The sequence below is a fragment of the Pituophis catenifer genome, unplaced genomic scaffold (assembly GCF_029215685.1).
Source record: "Pituophis catenifer annectens isolate HBS135680 unplaced genomic scaffold, rPitCat1.0.hap2 SCAF_2, whole genome shotgun sequence".
Lineage (NCBI taxonomy): Eukaryota > Metazoa > Chordata > Lepidosauria > Squamata > Colubridae > Pituophis > Pituophis catenifer.
The window spans coordinates 101097000-101115430 of NW_027256882.1; the positions used below are offsets into that span (position 1 = coordinate 101097000).

General features: G+C 38.3%; 1 protein-coding gene across 1 annotated transcript in view; it reads left to right on the forward strand.

The window, feature by feature from the left end:
* TRPC7 (transient receptor potential cation channel subfamily C member 7) overlaps positions 1-18431 on the forward strand; it is a 133941-nt gene that overhangs the window by 35653 nt on the left and 79857 nt on the right. The window contains exon 2 of the mRNA XM_070933895.1: positions 15796-15978. Coding sequence (XP_070789996.1) covers positions 15796-15978 — 183 coding nt within the window. The remainder of the gene's footprint in view (positions 1-15795; positions 15979-18431) is intronic.

Sequence of the window (18431 nt, forward strand, 5' to 3'; positions counted from 1 at the left end):
TTTGGGAGGGGATCAGTAGTGGGTTTCACTTACCTTCACTATCGGTTTGGAACTGTGAGCGCGTGCATGCGAGCGCTTTCTTCACTCGCGCATGGTACTCCTGCACATGCGCAGAGTGTCCATGATGACATCCGGACAGGTGGGCAGAGCCTCCCACTGCCGCTGCTATCAGTTCTCCCAAACCGGGGTGAACTGGTAGAAACCCATCACTGGAGGGGATCCAAGCTTTATTTAGGCATCACTCTTCGTTTATTTAAGACAGAAGTGGGGACATTGTTTTCTCCTTTCTATTCCTTGCAATATAATTAGAAGAATGAAATACAAAGCATTGTGGGAGAGTTCTATAAAATTCAGGCTACTGAATTCTGGAATATTTAAAATTAAGTTTAGTCATTTATGTGTGAAAAAGAAAATTTCTGGCCAATTGAAAACCCTGAGAAACAGGGAAAAAATTCAGAACAAATCCTGAATGCAAGAAATGTTCTTATTATTCTTATTAGAAATATTAAGGTTATGCAATCAGCACTAATCCAATTCAGTTTATCAGTTCAGGACATTAGTATAATCTAATTTCATGATTCAAAACAATTTGGAAAAGTAAGATGAATCAATGTTCTGTTAATTTAGAAATTATGGTGTTGTGCATGCACAAAAGTCCCCCAGATCTTCAGCAATTGATTCTGTTACATCCTACTTGATGGGATGATTCAGTACAGCTTTTTAATTTATTCAGAAATTTCATGTGGAGATGTATCAAACCAGCTTCTAATTGAATCTCCAAGCTGAATCTGGCCATAGCCTGAAGAAACAATAAATCTAACATTGGATTACTTATGGACCATTTGCCATATATAAATAAAAAGTTATGGATGACAGAACATTGTCTTTAATTTTCTGCCTCAGATAAAATCATAATTACTATCTCACCCAAGGGAATTCATTCCAAAGTGCTTATCTAAATGTCTATGGAGATTCTCAGTCATCCAGATCAAGGTCGTCCCAGAGGTGCTTTTTCCAAAGGCAGAACTGAAGAAGCTTCTTGGATGAGAAGCAAAATGTCTTCAAGGGAAAACCAAGAAAGTCCAGTTGCCTTTGAACAAAGCATCTTTGGGTCATCCAAAGGAAGTAGCCATGTTAATTTGTGGAACCTCTTCAACACAAACTCAAGGACTTTATGGTACCTTGGAGACTAACCTTCACATAGACCTTTATGGATTCCCATCTTTCTTCATCAGGTATCTGGAATAAACTCCCAAGGAAGTTTATTCCTGCAGCCGCCGCTACCGGTTCACCCAAACCTGATAGAACCGATTGAATACCGCCACTGTATTTATCTACATCTACATCTACATCTACATCTACATCTACATCTACATCTACATCTACATCTACATCTATCTATCTATCTATCTATCTATCTATCTATCTATCTATCTATCATCTATCTCTATAGGTGAAAAATGCATATAACTACTAATTTTCAGCTGCAAGTTCCAATCCTTGGCAAGAATGTGCTCTCTCCCATAGCCTTCTCTGATTCTTTCAAGGGTAAGAAGTTTTGTTCTTACAATAACTTCCAAACCGACACTGAGATTACCTTGCTACCCTTTGGAAGGTGTACATAACTGCCTTAACTCTTTGATGAAAGACAGGCAAATTCTGAGGGGGCAAAGAAAAGGAAAAGGGTTCTTTTGTTTAGATGTCCATATGTTTTAGTACTTTAGTACTTTAGTACTTTACTACTTTGTTTAGATGTGTCATATGTTTTACTACTAGTTGCTTTTTGAAAACTGATAGAATTGAAAAGCAGAATAGAAAGTTGTGAAATGAAAATAAATAACAACTTAAATGGCAACACAGTCAGATTTTCTATTGTTCTATTATTAGTCTAAGCTTACTAATGCTCTACCTACCATGGGGCTGATCTTTATTTACTTTTCACAATGCCTTTTGAACATTTAACCAGTCTTAGACAATTACCTCTATCAGTTTAAAAAGCTGCTTAAATGCATTGCTCCCTGATGCCCTGCAAGCTGTTTGTTCACTGCTTCAATGGATGATATTTTTAAAAAATGAAAACAGCTTTGGATAATTCAGAAGAGCCATCTAATAATGTTTTAAATATAAAACAAATAAATTGGTATTGCAAAATCAAACCATAATTAGAGATCCTTATGTAAGAAATATTGCATTACATGTAAGGCAGAGTGTGCATTAATATTACAAAAAGGATCAGTGTTATTCTAATTTGACTTTCTTGGCTGATGTGTTTCTTCTCTCATGCATTTTCCACCAGGCACAGTCAGCATTTGACTGCTTTCCAAACATATGGGAGCCCGCAGAAACAATAAATAAGTAGAAGGAAATCCAATTTGGCAAAATGCATATTATGCACATTTTTCTTAGGGTTGTTTGGTAAATATTTATAAGCACTCGAGGTATTTGAAGTGTGCAGTTGTTTGAAAACTGGCACTGGAATTAAGGCCCGTTTTCTCTTGCTCTGTGTCAAATGCTTTGCTTGCTTGTTTCTCACTCTCTCTTTATTGGATCTGAATTAGAAGGCTGACATCGCAGTTTCAAACATTTTGAAACTCAATAGATTTTTAATGAATGAAAATGTGGGTATAAAAATTGATCTCAGACTTAACCATTTGAATCTGTGGTGGTGGAGGTGGTTAGAAATACTCAAGACGGTAGCTGCGACTGTGCAATTAACCCCCCCCTTCTGTATCACATCTGGCACGCACACAATTCATGCCAGAGGAGTGAGACATTGATCCCATTATCATGATTGCCAGTTTGACATTTTTGTCCCACTTGAGAATGGCCTTCTGTAAATATTGCAAAGCTTGCTATGGTATGGTATTTTTATTTGGTAATGGTCTGGAATGTTTATGGATCTATGTTTTATGGATCTATGTCTAGATTTATAGTTTCTTCCCAAACCTCAAAAACTTTAACCTTAAACTGTCTACTATTGACTTCATCCCATTCCTAAGAGGTCTGTAAGAGGCGTGCAAAAGTGCACCAGTGTGTCTATCGTCCCTGTCCTAATATTCCTTTTTACTTACTCTTTTCATGTATTCAAATTATGTTTACATTTTTACTTGTTATCTTATATATGTTTGACAAATAAACTTATGATTATAATATTGATTATGTCTCTTCCCTCTCCTGATACTAATGACTTAGTGGATCTTTGGAACAAAAGATAGATAAAGAAGCAAGCAATTAGGTCTATTATATAGGGAATCAATTGGGAGTTTTCTTTCTTTGGAGGCTATGATTTATTTATCTGCTTTAAAGCACAGACCCAGTCTTGAAAACCAATGAGAATCTATCAAGTAGATTTTCTAGGTAGGGCCAAAGACAGAACTCTTTCCCTCTACTTTGCTCCTAAACTACAAGTAGAAGGGCTGGAATGAGAGAATTGGAATGCCTAAACCATAGTCCAGGAGGACTTTTAAAATATTTTAAAAGCTATTGGGCTTTAGTGTTTTTCTGATTTTGGATAATGAACTGCAAACATGTCATTATCAGGTTAAGTAATATATTCAGTACATGGAAGAGTGAACTTTGCTATTTGTTTATATGCGGTAGGTTGCCCTGCCAGTCTTGGTTGGGGTGTGGTTTCTTCCTGGGTGGTTCCTTGGTCATAGTATTATTTTTTCCCCTGTTAAGCTGTTTTCTGCTTATCAGGAAGAAATCATTTAAAATTACAATTATTTTTTAAAAATAATGTATTTTAATATATAAAATAATGTATCATACCACTATATTTGTGCAAGGAGCTTCTGGATTAAAAGGATTAGCTGATGACATCACCATTGTCCATGGGACACCCAAGGGGGCTCCTTTCATATCCCTGTTATTTTTTCCCACCAAAGTGGTACCTATTTATCTATTTGCATTTGCAAGCTTTCAAACTGCTAGGTTGGCAGGTGGTTAATATACTGTTGATTGATTGATTGATATTTCACATTTCTTAACCACCCATCTCCTCAGAGATTGATCCTGAGGTGTAAACCCAAATTAGAGGCTGCAGAGTTGAACAGTATAAGTAATATAGATTTATTTTATACTCTGCAAGTCAACCAGTTTCTGATTCTCATGGAAATACCTTTATTGTATCCAGAGGTGGGTTTCACAAAATTTTACCACCGGTTCACCATGCACCGAAAATGTGAGCACGTGCACACACTCGCTTCACTCATGTGCCTTCCACACATGTGCTTTGCTTGGGCGCGTGGCTTGCACGCATGCATGCAGCTTAGAAAACGTAGCTGAATAGGACAGCATAGTGCTGGAGCGGGTGGGCGGGCAGGGATGGGCGGGTGGGTGGGCAGGGCGGGTCCCCATCCCCACCCGCAGGTCGCCACTACCAGTTCACCCAAGCCACACTGGTTGTACCTCAGAAGAGACCAGTTATTAAGAAGAGAGGTGCCTTTTTTTTTCAAACTGTTTCTGAAGATGTAAAAAACGATGTAAAAAAGATGTTGAGACCCTAGAAAGTGTGCAGAGAAGAGCAACAAAGATGATTAGGGGTCTGGAGGCTAAAACATATGAAGAACGGTTGCAGGAACTGTCTTTTTTTAATGAAGAGAAGGACTAAGGGAGACATGATAGCAGTGTTCCCATATTTCAGGGATTGCCACAAAGAAGAGGGAATCAAGCTATTCTCCAAAGCACTTGAGGGCAGAACAAGAAGCAATGGTTGGAAACTAATCAAGGAGAGAAGCAAGAAGATGTTGGATAACCATTTGTCTGAAGTGGTGTAGGGTTTCCTGCCTGAGCAGGGGGTTGGACTAGAAGACCTCCAGGTCCCTTCCAATTCTGTTATTCTATTCTATTCTATTCTATTCTATTCTATTCTATTCTATTCTATTCTATTCTATTCTATTCTATTCTATTCTAAGATGACTGTTCAAGCCACCAACTTACTTAATTGTTAAGCTGTTATTATTTTATTAATTAGCTACAGTACCTTGATTGTTCTCTTCTAACAAATATTCAGAAACATACTTCCTTTAGTTCCTTCTGAATTGAGAATATGTATGGATTTGAACAGCTGTAACAGTATTAGAGAATTCATTTAGAACATAATCAGCAGATAATTACAGAGGACCCAGTTAAATTGCAATGAATGGCAAGTGCCAGTAGCTCTTTCAAAAAAAAAAAAAGAGAGAGCAAAAATTACACATTTTTATCTCCATGGGGACCCTAAGGAGCAGAAAAAGTCTAATTTGAAAACCTTGTATTATGAATGAGTTTGAAAAATTGTCAGTGTAAATTTTAGAAGGAAATAATGTTCTGATTATTTATTCAGATGGATATCATTGGTACAACATCATAATCAAAATGAGTAATTTTTTAAACTAGTCCTAAACTGCAGCTCCAGGGATCCTGCAGCATCGGAAACTAGTCCCAAGATCAAGATTGCTCAGACTGCTATCTAGTTCTCTAACATAGATTCCCAGTGCTGTAGTTGGACAATTAAATGTCCTTTACAGGTCTTTGAGTTCAATATGAGAATGTAGTAGATTGAAGGGATCAAAATGTTGGGATGAAAACACAGACCTATTTTCCCTTCTTGTGTATGTAGGTCATGGGTATACCTACACAGAGCTACCCAAGATTCTCCCAGCATGCATTTTTATTTCATTCATGTTTTTACATTCCTAGACTATTTCAAGGGGCTATCAATTATTGTATTTCCATGTACTACATTTGTTTTGGCTTTGGCTATTGCTGAAACCTAGGTTTAACTGGGATGTGTCTAGGTTTTATATTATATTCTCAGACAGCAACAAATTAGAGTTTGAAGCCTGACCATTATGAAGCTTTTCATATTCCAGAAATTGTCTTGAAGGAAATTTTGCATAAAGTTCTTAAAGGACAAAAAAAAAAAAGGGCATGTCTTTGATACAGTGATACAATTCTTTGCTTATTCATTTGTGTACCCCTTCTGGATCCTCTGCATACTGAATGTGTTAACTTAGTTCATATTGTGGGATAGTCAAACCTGTACCTCCATATACTTATCATACTTCAGAATTGAAAAAAGCATCTGAAAAGGCAATGATTTTATCCATTGTCTTTTTTCCCCTGGATTACTGATAAACTCAACATTTAGAATAGAGTAGAGTAGAGTAGAGTAGAATAGAATAGAATAGAATAGAATAGAATAGAATAGAATAGAATAGAATAGAATAGAATAGAATTCTTTATTGGCCAAGTGTGATTGGACTTCAAGGAATTTGTCTTGGCGCATATGCTCTCAGTGCACATAAAAGAAAAGATACATTTGTCAAGAATCATAATGCATTTTGCTGTAATTTATAGTTCCAATAGTAGTACGGTAAAGATTATTTTTCTTTTTATGTTGTTCTTCCCCGCCCAAAAAAAAACCCCAGGCAAGTGTATTCCTTAGTTTTATATTTGTAACAGTGATTGTTATATTGAAATTAATCACAGATGGTATCCATGTAAACTTTCATCTGATTTTTCCCTAAATTTTATTTTCAGTACTGCTCAAAAAACTAAAGGCCTGAATAACACCTACTGCCTCTTCTTTTGGCTGATCTTGGGTCACAAAATAACACTTTATTCCTTGGAAGTTTTCTTTATCTCCAAGGTGCCATACCTTGTCCTTTCATGATTTTTATCACAATTCGCTGCAGCAAACTCTCAGATGTAATAAACTGTATTTGCCAATATTTACTGAGCACAGTGTCCTAAGAAATGTAGTAAATTAGGGGGCTTTGGGGTGTAGCATATTGCGGCTAGTCAGTTGATACAATCGTGCAATTCAACATGATATTTGGGCAAAGCACTTGTAAGTTCAAAAGTACAGAAAAACTGTATTTTTTCAATGTTTTCACACTCTGCTTTTCACAATTGCTAATTAAGGACTGGCCCAAATGCATAGAACTGGGAACAATTCCTATGCTACAAAAACCATACCTTTATTCCAATCAGCAATCAATTCAGGACATTGTGCTGATGGAATGCTATCCATCCATCCATCCATCCATCCATCTATTTCTCTATCTATCTATCCATTCATCTAGCTTCATATTTGTCTAGCTCAATCTTATAGAGAATAAAGAGAACAAAGAAAGAGAAAGAGAAAGAAGAGAAATTAAAAGTGCAGGAAAAAAGGATAAAAATAAATAGAATGAAGAATCTTCCAATTTCCTTTGCAGCAAATGCAAGTGTGATTATAAACATACCTCTAATTCTATGATTACAGAAAAGTTAACTTTTTTATTATCCTTTTTTCCCTAATCATCAAAACCACAAGTTATAAATGCATTTTTTCCATTTCATGCAAAATGTCTTTAAGAGGTTTCCAATCAGTACCAACCAGAATCCTGACAGGCTGCAAGGAAACCCTAGTATTATTAAAATTCATGTTTTCCCCTTAAAAGTTAACCTCATTGTCTCTATTACACTAGAATTTAGCTTGTGTTCTCCCAATTATAGGGGTAATACTGTAGCTTCTGCCTAACCAATAGCTAGGACAGCTGCCTCCCACAGACTAAACCCATCTTTTCCAATGAGAAAAATGCAGATATACAAAATTTGATACCACATCAATCATTTTTGACTCCAAAAATTTCATACATAATTTGCACTCTTAGGCTGGCTAATCTCTAGCACGGCTTATTGAAGGAGAAGTTTCTGCTGACAAATGGAAGTGTCCAGGATGAGAGGACATTGCAAGAAGCCTAGGGTTTCAGTAAGTTTTATAATTTAGTATGCCTTGGGTTGCACAGTCCCATGTCTCTTTCTATATTCCTTAGATGGGAAAAAAAATCCACCATGTATCAAATCACAACCTTTTTATCCTCAAGTGGAAACTTGCATTAATCAGAACTTTTTTTCTAATAATATCTTGTCCAACTCCACAAAACTCATCACATCAACTCTCTTCTTTGGTTTTACAAAGGTACTGGGGATGCTGGGGAGGTTGAACGCAACCACATGTTTATTGGACCCGTGTCCCTCCTGGTTGGTGCTGGCTACCCGGGAGGTTACACGAGGCTGGCTCCAGAGGATTATAAATGCTTCCTTGAGTGAGGGGTTCTTGCCTCCCGCCTTGAAAGAGGCGGTGGTGAGGCCCCTCCTCAAGAAGCCCTCTCTGGACCCAGCTGTTTTAGCAAACTATCGTCCAGTTTCCAACCTTCGCTTCTTGGCGAAGGTTGTTGAGAGTGTGGTTGCGCGACAGCTCCCGCAGTACCTGGATGAAACCGTCTATCTAGATCCATTCCAGTCCGGCTTCAGGCCCGGGTACAGCACGGAAACGGCATTGGTCGCGTTGGTTGATGATCTCTGGAGGGCTCGGGACAGAGGTTGTTCCTCTGTTCTGGTCCTATTAGACCTCTCAGCGGCTTTTGATACCATCGACCATGGTATCATGCTGCGCCGGTTGGAGGGGTTGGGAGTGGGAGGCACTGTTTTACGGTGGTTCTCCTCCTATCTCTCCGACCGGTTGCAGTCTGTGTTGGCTGGAGGGCAGAGGTCAACCTCAAGGCACTTGGTTTGTGGGGTGCCACAAGGGTCGGTCCTCTCGCCTCTCCTGTTCAACATTTATGTGAAGCCGCTGGGCGAGATCATCCGTGGTTTTGGGGTGCAGTGCCATCTGTACGCTGATGACACCCAGCTGTACATCTCCACCCCAGACCACCCCAACGATGCCCTTGAAGTGATGTCCCGGTGCCTGGAGGTGGTGCGGGTCTGGATGGGGAGGAACAGGCTCCGACTCAATCCCTCCAAGACTGAGTGGCTGTGGCTGCCGGCGTCCCAATATAGTCAGCTGGTGCCATCGCTGACTATTGGGGGCGAGACATTGGCCCCCACGGAGAGGGCGCGTAACTTGGGTGTCCTCCTGGACGCACGGCTGTCTTTAGAAGAGCATTTGACGGCCGTGGCCAGGGGGGCTTTCTATCAGGTTCGCCTGATATGCCAGTTGCGCCCCTTTCTGGATCGGGACTCCCTATGCACGGTCACTCATGCCCTCGTTACTTCCCGCCTCGACTACTGCAACGCTCTCTACATGGGGCTCCCCTTGAGGAGCACTCGGAGGCTCCAACTGGTGCAGAATGCGGCCGCGCGGGTACTTATGGGGGCGACATGGCGCTCCCACGTGACACCTCTCCTGCGCGAGCTGCATTGGCTTCTGGTGGTCTTCCGAGTGCACTTCAAGGTGTTGGTTCTCATCTTCAAAGCGCTCCATGGCTTAGGACCCAGTTATTTACGAGACCACCTTCTGCCTCTGATAACCTCCCACCGGCCAACACGCTCCCACAGAGAGGGTCTCCTCAGGGTGCCGTCTGTCAGGCAATGTCAGCTGGCGACCCCCCGGGGAAGAGCCTTCTCTGTGGGGGCACCCGCCCTCTGGAATGAGCTACCCCCAGGGATACGACTAATCCCGGACCTCCGCCGGGCCCTGAAGACTTTTTTATTTCAGCAAGCTGGGCTGGGTTAAAAATTTTTAATTGGGTGAACGGGGTTTTAAATTGGAGAAGCCTAAGATAATTTAATTTTGTTTTAATGTATTTTAATATTCGTATTGTGTGTTTTTAATTCTGGCTGTTCACCGCCCCGAGTCCTTCGGGAGAGGGGGCGGTATAAAAATTTAATAAATAAATAAATAAATAAAATAAAACTGTGCTACAAGCCTTACTATGGAGTCACTTGGGCCTATTTTATCATAATCAGTTCATACACTTGTACAATCCCATGCAGAGAGGGGTGAAAATAAGCACCTTTGTACTTGCAGAAGATTCCATGTTTAATCCATGTGATTTCTAAGTAAGGCTAGAAAAACCCCTGCCAAAAAGTCCTGAAGAGTTACTGCCAGTTATTGTTGACAATGCTGTTCTAAATAAGGTAAATGCAGTGATTCAGTATAAGTCAGATTTCTAAATTGAGAAGTATTGAGAAGGATTTGTTTGTTTGCAACATTCTACCTAGCTGGGGTACCCACACCCATGTTATTGTATAGGATCCTACAGGATGTCATATTCCATCAAGGCTTCAGTAATGATAGTCAGTGTTAGCTTAGGATAAGAAGAGATTATGTAGCATGATTGTAGAAAGCATGTCTTTACACTTTTACAGGTATGGTAAATAGGTTCAGAATTTCAAGAGTAATACTAAGGTTATTAGGTTAGGGGCCTCAATTTGCATAGTTATATAATGTCTTCGTTCAGTACATAGATTAACCATCTATACACCAACTGCAGTGTTAAAATTATGTTCAGTTTGGACACTTGCATGTCCACTCATGTCAGTAATTATTGCTCCTCATACCAAATATTGATAAAGGAAATTCTTGTTAACTATCTCCTATTAATAACATAGTTAATAGGAGATAGTTAACAGAAACCTCCTTTATCAGTATTTATTGATTATTTATTATACCTTCCACAGGAGTTTAGGGCAATATCCTTCTGTGAGGTAAGTAAAAGACTCTAAGACAGGGGTCTCCAAACTTGGCAACTTTAAGACTTGTGGACTTCAACTCCCAGAATTCCCCAGCCAGCATGGCTTGCTGGGGAATTCTGGGAGTTGAAGTCCACAAGTCTTAGGTTTGTCAAGTTTGGAGACCCCTGCTCTAAGGAGTCAGTTTTATGCCTGCAGGATAAGGATTTCAATCTAAGTCCCCAGTAGTATGATTCTGTAATTAATACACTTTAGGGACAATTTTAACTGCCATTCCTCATTTAACACGTAACATACTAATTAAATGCAATAAGCATTAGAAAGCAATTTATTTACTTGTGAACATTGATATTCTATATTTTAAATAGACATAAGGGTTAAATTCAGCACAAGGGAAATTCAAAATAAAGCAGAGTAGTAAGTTTTAAAAGGGTTGTTCCATAGAAGGCTTACACAGAATCCATAAAGCTGCAAAATAAACTGACACTTTACATCATCAACAGATAGTTTTCAGATGTCTTAGGTTGTGGTTGATTGCTTAATTATATCTCTCTGAATTTAATTAACTCATCAAAGTTTAATTTACAGTGATATCTTGAGACTGGGAGAGCTTATACTACAACTACTATTTGTATTTACTGGTTTGGTTTCATCTATTAATTTCATATTACATGTGTATGAAATATGCTCTTATGGGGTCCATAGAGAGGAGCATATCTTTTTTTATCTTTTTTTATTTATTCATTTGTCAAGCATATATAAGATAACAGATAAAAGTATAAACATGATTATGAATACATGAAATATGAGCTTCTGTATCCTTAGCAGCTGGCATCTGTAGAAGTAGGAGATACTCATGGTTAATTTCTGCCTGAGTAAGCAGACCTAAGAGAGCTGCTAATATCCAGGAATGCACCCATACTGGTATATTTGAGTAGGCACAAGTCACAAATTTATCTGAGGACCACTTAGACATCTGACTGCTTTTGGTATCTTATTCTGTAAAATAATTTATTTTCCCAAAGAAGAAAAAAGTATTTAAAAAAGAAACTAAAACTAAATTAAAACATGGCACATGTGCATGAAATATAATTACCATCACAGGATGTAAGCTGTTCCAAGTAAAGCTATCTTTTGCAATTGACTGATAGTGATTTTGTCACTGCCGATGGTATTATATTTATTTATTTACTTATTTATTTATTTACTTATTTATTTATTTGTCAAGCATGTATAAGATAACAGATATAAGTATAAACATGATTATGAATACAGGAAATGGATACGAATAAATGGGGACAGTAGGACAAGATTAGGCACATTAGTGCGCTTATGTCGGTGGTGTTGAATAGTTTTACATTATCAGCAAAGAGAATGCAGTTGCTTATAATATGATTGCAAAGGTCATTTATGTAAAGTATAAAGAGTGGGTCCTAAAATGCTGCCTTGGGGGACACCGCTTTTAACAGGTGCAGGGTTTATAGGGTGCTCCCTATTTTGACTACTTGTTGGCTGTTTGACAGAAATGCAGCTATCCACTTATGTAAGGATTCGGAAATGCCATAAGATTTTAGTTTTAGAAGTAGCTTGTTGTGTACCACTGAATTAAAGGCTTTACAGAAGTCTATGTAAATTGTGTCTATTGCTTTGCCCTGGTCGAGTTGTGTAGTCCATATATTTTTGCAGTGTAGGAGTTGCAGATTACAGGACAAATTTTTCCTGAAACCAAATTGTTTGTTAGAGAGTAGGTTGTTTGTCTCTAAGTGGAGGGTAATGGATTGGTTTATGATTGATTCCATGACTTTGCAGGTGATGCAACATAAAGACATTGGTCTGTAATTTTCAACTAGACTGGGGTCACCCCTTTTGAAGATAGGGATGACCATGTCTAGTGACCGTAGGTTGGACAAGGAGCTGGTCCTGAAAGATTTTTCATAGATTATACTTAGAGGTTCTGCTATGGCAGTGGAAAACTTTTTAAGAAGTAGGCACATAATCCATCAGGTCCAATAGATAGAGATAGTTTTAGACTAGGTAGTGCCTTTTCAACGTTATCTTCTGTAAAATCGATATGTAGTATATCGTTGCAATTAGTTGTGGTATGACTAGGAAATGTGGGGCATGAGCCATTGCTGTTTATAAAGACTGAACTGAAGAACATGTTAAAGAGATTGGCTTTAACGGCTTCATCATTACAGACTTTGCCGTAAGGTCCTTTTAGGGGTGGGCTGTATCTCAAGTCTTTAAGTTTGTTGTTTACAAAATTATAGGAGGTGCAGGTGGATTTCATGCGTAGAAGGTTTTCCTCTTGTTTGCTGTGGTAATTGGTGCATTCTGTCTTTATCTGGTGGCATAAGATGTTTAAAGGTGTTTATCTGGTGTTCAAATAGTGTTCCAGATGTTTTGGGATTGCATCCAAGGCACCTATCACGATTGGTACTATCTTTGTTTACTTTTTCCAAAGTCACTCCATTTGCAGGACTTTATATTTTTGTGATTTTCTTCAGTTTTTTCTTTTCTTTTCTGCTTTCTCCAATGTCCACTGCCCAACTTTTTTTGTCTTGCTTATTAACCATTGTTAAGTCTGAGGTGGTGTGTAGAGAAATTTTTACTACTAATAGTAGTAATTTTGACAGCCAAAGTCAGTGATCTGAATGAAATGATGAAGTTATAATGTGACAGTGATGTGATGAAATCACTAGATAAAATGAGATAAAACTTTTAGCCCATTTTCAAGCAGGTAGAGGTATTGCTTTGATGTGAATCAGTTAATGATTTGGTAGCATAAAATTTTGGTAGCGTAATCTTGGGAGATTTCAAGCACTGTGAACATAATGCTTGGGAACTGTGTATGATTTGGAATGCCCACTTCTGCTTTCTGAGCTCATAGGCAAAAAAAGCAAAAGGGTTGAATCCTCATGTTTGTCTATTATTGTCAGTCCTTTGGTGTAGACAAGACTCAAACATCAAAGTCAAGAACACTGAAACTACCTTTGCAACAGTGGTGAATATCTGTAGTTCGGGTGTAGAATGAGGATGAATGTTCATTCTCTGAGTTTTTGGGTTGGTTTCCAATTGTTTCAATGCCAGGCTATGTAACATCTCCAATGGACTTTAGGGAATGTCAGTGTCAGTATTCATCTGTTTATAAGGGCTTCAGGTGTGGGTGTGTCAAGTGAGGGTCTTGTGATGGGTCAGCTGTGAGCCATCAGTGAGTCTTGTGGTGGGTCTTGTGATGGATCTTGTGATAAGGAAAATACATCAGGTCAGGGTCATTGGAAGGTGCTGGTGGTGGGCGTATTACATGGGTTGGTTGAGGATTGGTGATGTCTCTGATTGGCTGTGTGGTTGATTTGGATTGGGGGGGAGGAGGTTTTATAGGCTGATTGTAGGTCAATGTGCCTGTTGATGGAATTGCTTATGCAGTGCCAGACTTTGATGAACTCACAAGTGTGGCAGGTGGTAGTGTGACCGATGATTTTTGTGTTGCTGCAATCAACTGGTCCTGTTTGGTGTCAGTGTGAGTAGAGATTAAAGATTTGGGCTCGTGGATCCCGGTTTTTCATGAAATTACAGTAACAAGATATTGCAACTTTGAGATTTAATTTTTCTTCTGCATTTCTTTCTATGCAGCACCTGGCCAGATTACACCCTGTTTGCCAGCTTCTCCTAACAGATTAAATTTGGTTGTGTCCTGATCTTTTTTCAGAAAATTAAACTGGTGACAGGCAGGCAAATGGCTAGGCGGAGTCTCAAATCTTTTAGATGTAGTCTAATACTGAGCTGATAGCAATAAACTGGCATTAACCCTTTGTCTCCACTACAGTCTCCACTCCAGACCTGATCTAAATCCTGCTATATGAATCTGCTTGTATTCACAGGAGCCAAAAAAAAAAAAAAAAAAAGGTTGATATAAAGGAAGTTTTTACAGTACAAATAGCAGATATGAGAAAGGGTTAATCTCACTGTTCCCTACATCAAAACCTCATGCCATTAGTTTTAAAAAAAACCATTCAGGTATTGCATTTGATTTGGTCCTAGGATTTTGGAAGGATTTTGAAATTCATTGCACAGTGCCTTGCTACTGTGATAATGAAAATTCCCCAAATACGCTTTTCTGGTTTTTGTTTTGTTTCATCTTTTCTTTTGATAGAGCTTTTCTTCCCTTCAAAGTGCTCACTGCATTGCCCAAACGCTGATATCCCTATGTAGCCATTCTTTGGATTCCATTATAGTCTCTATTCTTCTTTGTAGGATGATCCCCATAAGAACTGTGTGTTCTTCTTCTGAATAACTGAATATAGCCATCATAACTGGGAGAGCTGTTTCGTTTTGCATGCATCACCTTCTCTGACAATAAAGCAGTGACTTAAAGGCATCAAACTGTTTGTCTACTGGATACAACTTTTTTTTTCTTTAATAATCCCAATACAACTGTTGATGAGATTAAAAAAAACAAAGATAAAGTCATGCAATGGTTCATGAAGGCAATCTGAGCATCACTTTGAGTAGTGACTTTAAACTTCGGACATTGTTTACATAAATTGCAAATAAAATTCCAAGCATCCTTAGCAGGCTTTAGCACTTCCACATCATTGGATTACAACATAGCAATCCTTAATATATTCGCTACTCTAGAGAATAAACTCCAATGAAAATATCAAATTTGCTATGTCCCGAAGATGATGCATTAGTTGGTCTTTTCCCTAATATTCACAGAAGGCTTTTCTCCATGAAGGAACATTCAAATACATAGTTCCATTATTTACAATCTAAGATGTTACTGTACAAGAGTATTTTAAAAAAATATTGGTACAGATTGGTTTTTATTTCACTTTTAATGAATTTGGAATACTTTCATTTTTTATTTTTTATTTTCCATGGCAGGGCAACAGCACATTTGACAGCCACACGATCAGGAACATGTCGAAAGATGAAATATTTTTCAGCTTGAAGATTCAGGAGTGGAAAAAGTTGTATATAACCCAGTTCTGTTTGTCATTGAGGTTTTGGTATCTGCTGGGAGGGGGGAAGCATGTAGAGAAAGCATAGCGAAACATAGGTATCATGCATTTTCAAAACTTGCAAACATCCAAAGGTTGTAGCCAATGCTCTCTGTTTATGCAGGAAAGGTTTATCATTGCCCACTGCATTTGTCTGCAGTTTCCTATAGTTCTGGAACCCCTCCAAATGTCTTCCAGTCTGCAGTTTAGGGACTGCAGTGGAGGGATTTGCCCATTGCACTCGGTACAACATATGCTCATGCACAAGTCTATCATAGCCTTCAAGTTTGTAGCCAGTTCCATGCTGTAATTGTTAAAAGATTGTTTGTCTCTGTTTCACTAGAATGATTATAGGAAGTTATCTATGCAATGCAAGGACTTTGTGGTGGGCGTCCTGGATCTCTGCAGAGACACAGAAGAAGTGGAGGCTATTCTGAATGGTGATGCGAGTGTACAAACATGGCCTGAACATCCCCGTCCAAGTTTGAGCAGAATCAAGCTGTCCATTAAATATGAAGTCAAAAAGGTGAGTATGCTCTTGCCTGTTTCCTTGTTGCATGTTGAAAGTCAGATTAAAAATTGGATTTCTTCATGGATTACCTGCTCAAAGGGTTGCATGTAGACAAAACACGTAGAGCTTAAAGTAATGGCAGAGAGTAAGGGTGAAGGATGGTAGCAATAGCAAGACAGGAGGAGATTGTGGGTTGTAGTGAAAGATGGTGACGCTTGACTGTGGAACCTACTTTGAAAGTAGTTCAATGACTCAAGTCCTAAAGGACTGAATCAGCATGACATTTTAGGAATAGATACATTTTGCAAACTCTCCCTCAACTTTTCGTAAAATAAGGCTTACTTGAGGTACCGGTAGTTGGATAAGGCAGGAAAGAACCTATAGATAAATCCGTGAAGCATTTTTATCTAACTCCTGTTGATTCTTGTTAGTTTCTATTAAGCTCCAGTAATCCATTCAATTTAGAATGAAAAGAAAACAGCACCGAGCTGTAAAATAGAGTTGTTTACCGTGTGGAAAAAAAATCTTGATAGTATTCCAATACAGTATGAGTTCACATTTGCTGTGAAAAATATTATTCCTGTCTGCACATTAAAGACCTAAAGGAGAATAGCATATATTCAAAAGCTACTTAAATTGGAAGTAATGCTAATCGGTTGCCTACAGCTTGCAATTTCCAAATATGTTTGACTGATAATTGTTGAGGATAATAGGAGTTGTAATCAAACCCATTTGGAAGTTGCCAGAGTGGGCTGACATTGCCCAGAGAGGTTTTTTTTAGACCAACTTTGTTTATTATAGAAGTTTATGTTCTACTTTCTTCTTCGATGATATTTAGGATCTGGAAGAGAGAGGTTGTTTTTGGTATTTTTATATTACAGTATGTCTTTCTTTTATTTTCTGCCATCACACATCAACAAATATAAAGGAAGGATGCAATCTTTGTCTATCTCATCTCGTAAATAAGTCTCTGGGGCCCAGTGCAGCACAAAAGCAGTGGATCTTGATTAAAATAGACAGACTCAGAATAGCGCTTCAGAATCTCAAACAGAAAACATCATCATTGAAAAGATGCATTAGAATTGTTGCACAGGAAAACCCTAGAGCCCTCTCCCACGTCTTCAAATGTGACCAAAGAAGCTAGCAATCATTGTCTTTCTCATTGCTGATACATTTTGACCAAATCCATATCTCCTGGATTAATGTGCAAATTTATCTATATCAGCATTTGCCTTTTCATTTCCAGAATATTCTGATGCCCTCTTCTGTTAAAATAAATTAAATGATTTTTGAATTCTGGATTTTCAGAGGAAAAAAATTATTTCAAAATGTATAATTAATCGGGGATTTTCATAGTGAAATCTTTAAAAGGAAAACAAATGAGTGCAGAAATAATCCTAAATGGTTTTATGGCTAAATAGAAGAGAAATTCAGAGATTTAACCTTGGGCTGAAAAACCACTTTGGTCTCTAATTGGAAAAAAACTGCTGGAGATTATGAATGGAAGCTAGGTATCCTCAGCTATTATAGGTCCTAATCATTCGCTTTAATGTGGCTTCTTAATGTAACAAAATTATGGACTAGAAGCCAAGAACAAAATTCTTGACTTTTAGTCCATAAACCTTTGCTTTAGTCCATAAACTGTTGGAAATTCAAGTCCTTTTCTAATTTAAGTCACGGTCTGGCAAATAATTCCCTATGCTGCTAGAAAAGGGGGAAAAAGATGACAATGGTAATAGTACATTGAATAATTAGGTCAAAATCAATGTGGTTTTCCATATCGTAGACAATTGTAATGGGAATTTAGGTTACCTATTGTGTGAAATCTAAACCATGGTCTGGGCTTAGGGTGATATCTAGAGCACTGTAAGTATTTTTAACAGGCTATGATTAAAAGAATTGTGACTTTGCATGTGTGTAAAACCATGAGCAATTAACAAAAACAGGCTATGGCTATTTTTAAAGCAAAAACAGGTGCCCTGTAGTTAGAGTTAGGGCTAGAGCTCAGGGGAGAATAGTATATGAGAGCCACAGTGGCACAGTAATTAGAGTGCAATACTACAGGCTACTTCTGCTGCCTGCCAGCTGCCTGCAATTTGGCAGTTTGAATCTCACCAGGCTCAAGGTTGATTCAGCTTTCCATCTTTCCAAGGTCAGTAAAATGAGGGCCCAGATTGATGGGGGCAATATGCTGGCTCTGTAAACCATTTAGAGAGGGCTGTAACACATTGTGAAGTTGTATATAAATCTAAGTGCTATTGCTATATATATTTAGTCCTTTGTTTGGCAACAAATAGCATTTGGAAGTGATTTGAACAAGAAACCAGCTTGGAGATTAAAAAATGTAAACCTTTCTCCTCCTACATCATGACCTCAAACCTGGCAATATGGAACTGCTTTTTTGGCAAAACAATAGGGCTACCAAAGCCAACAAAAAATGGCATTTTTATACTGCTACAAAAGGTTGC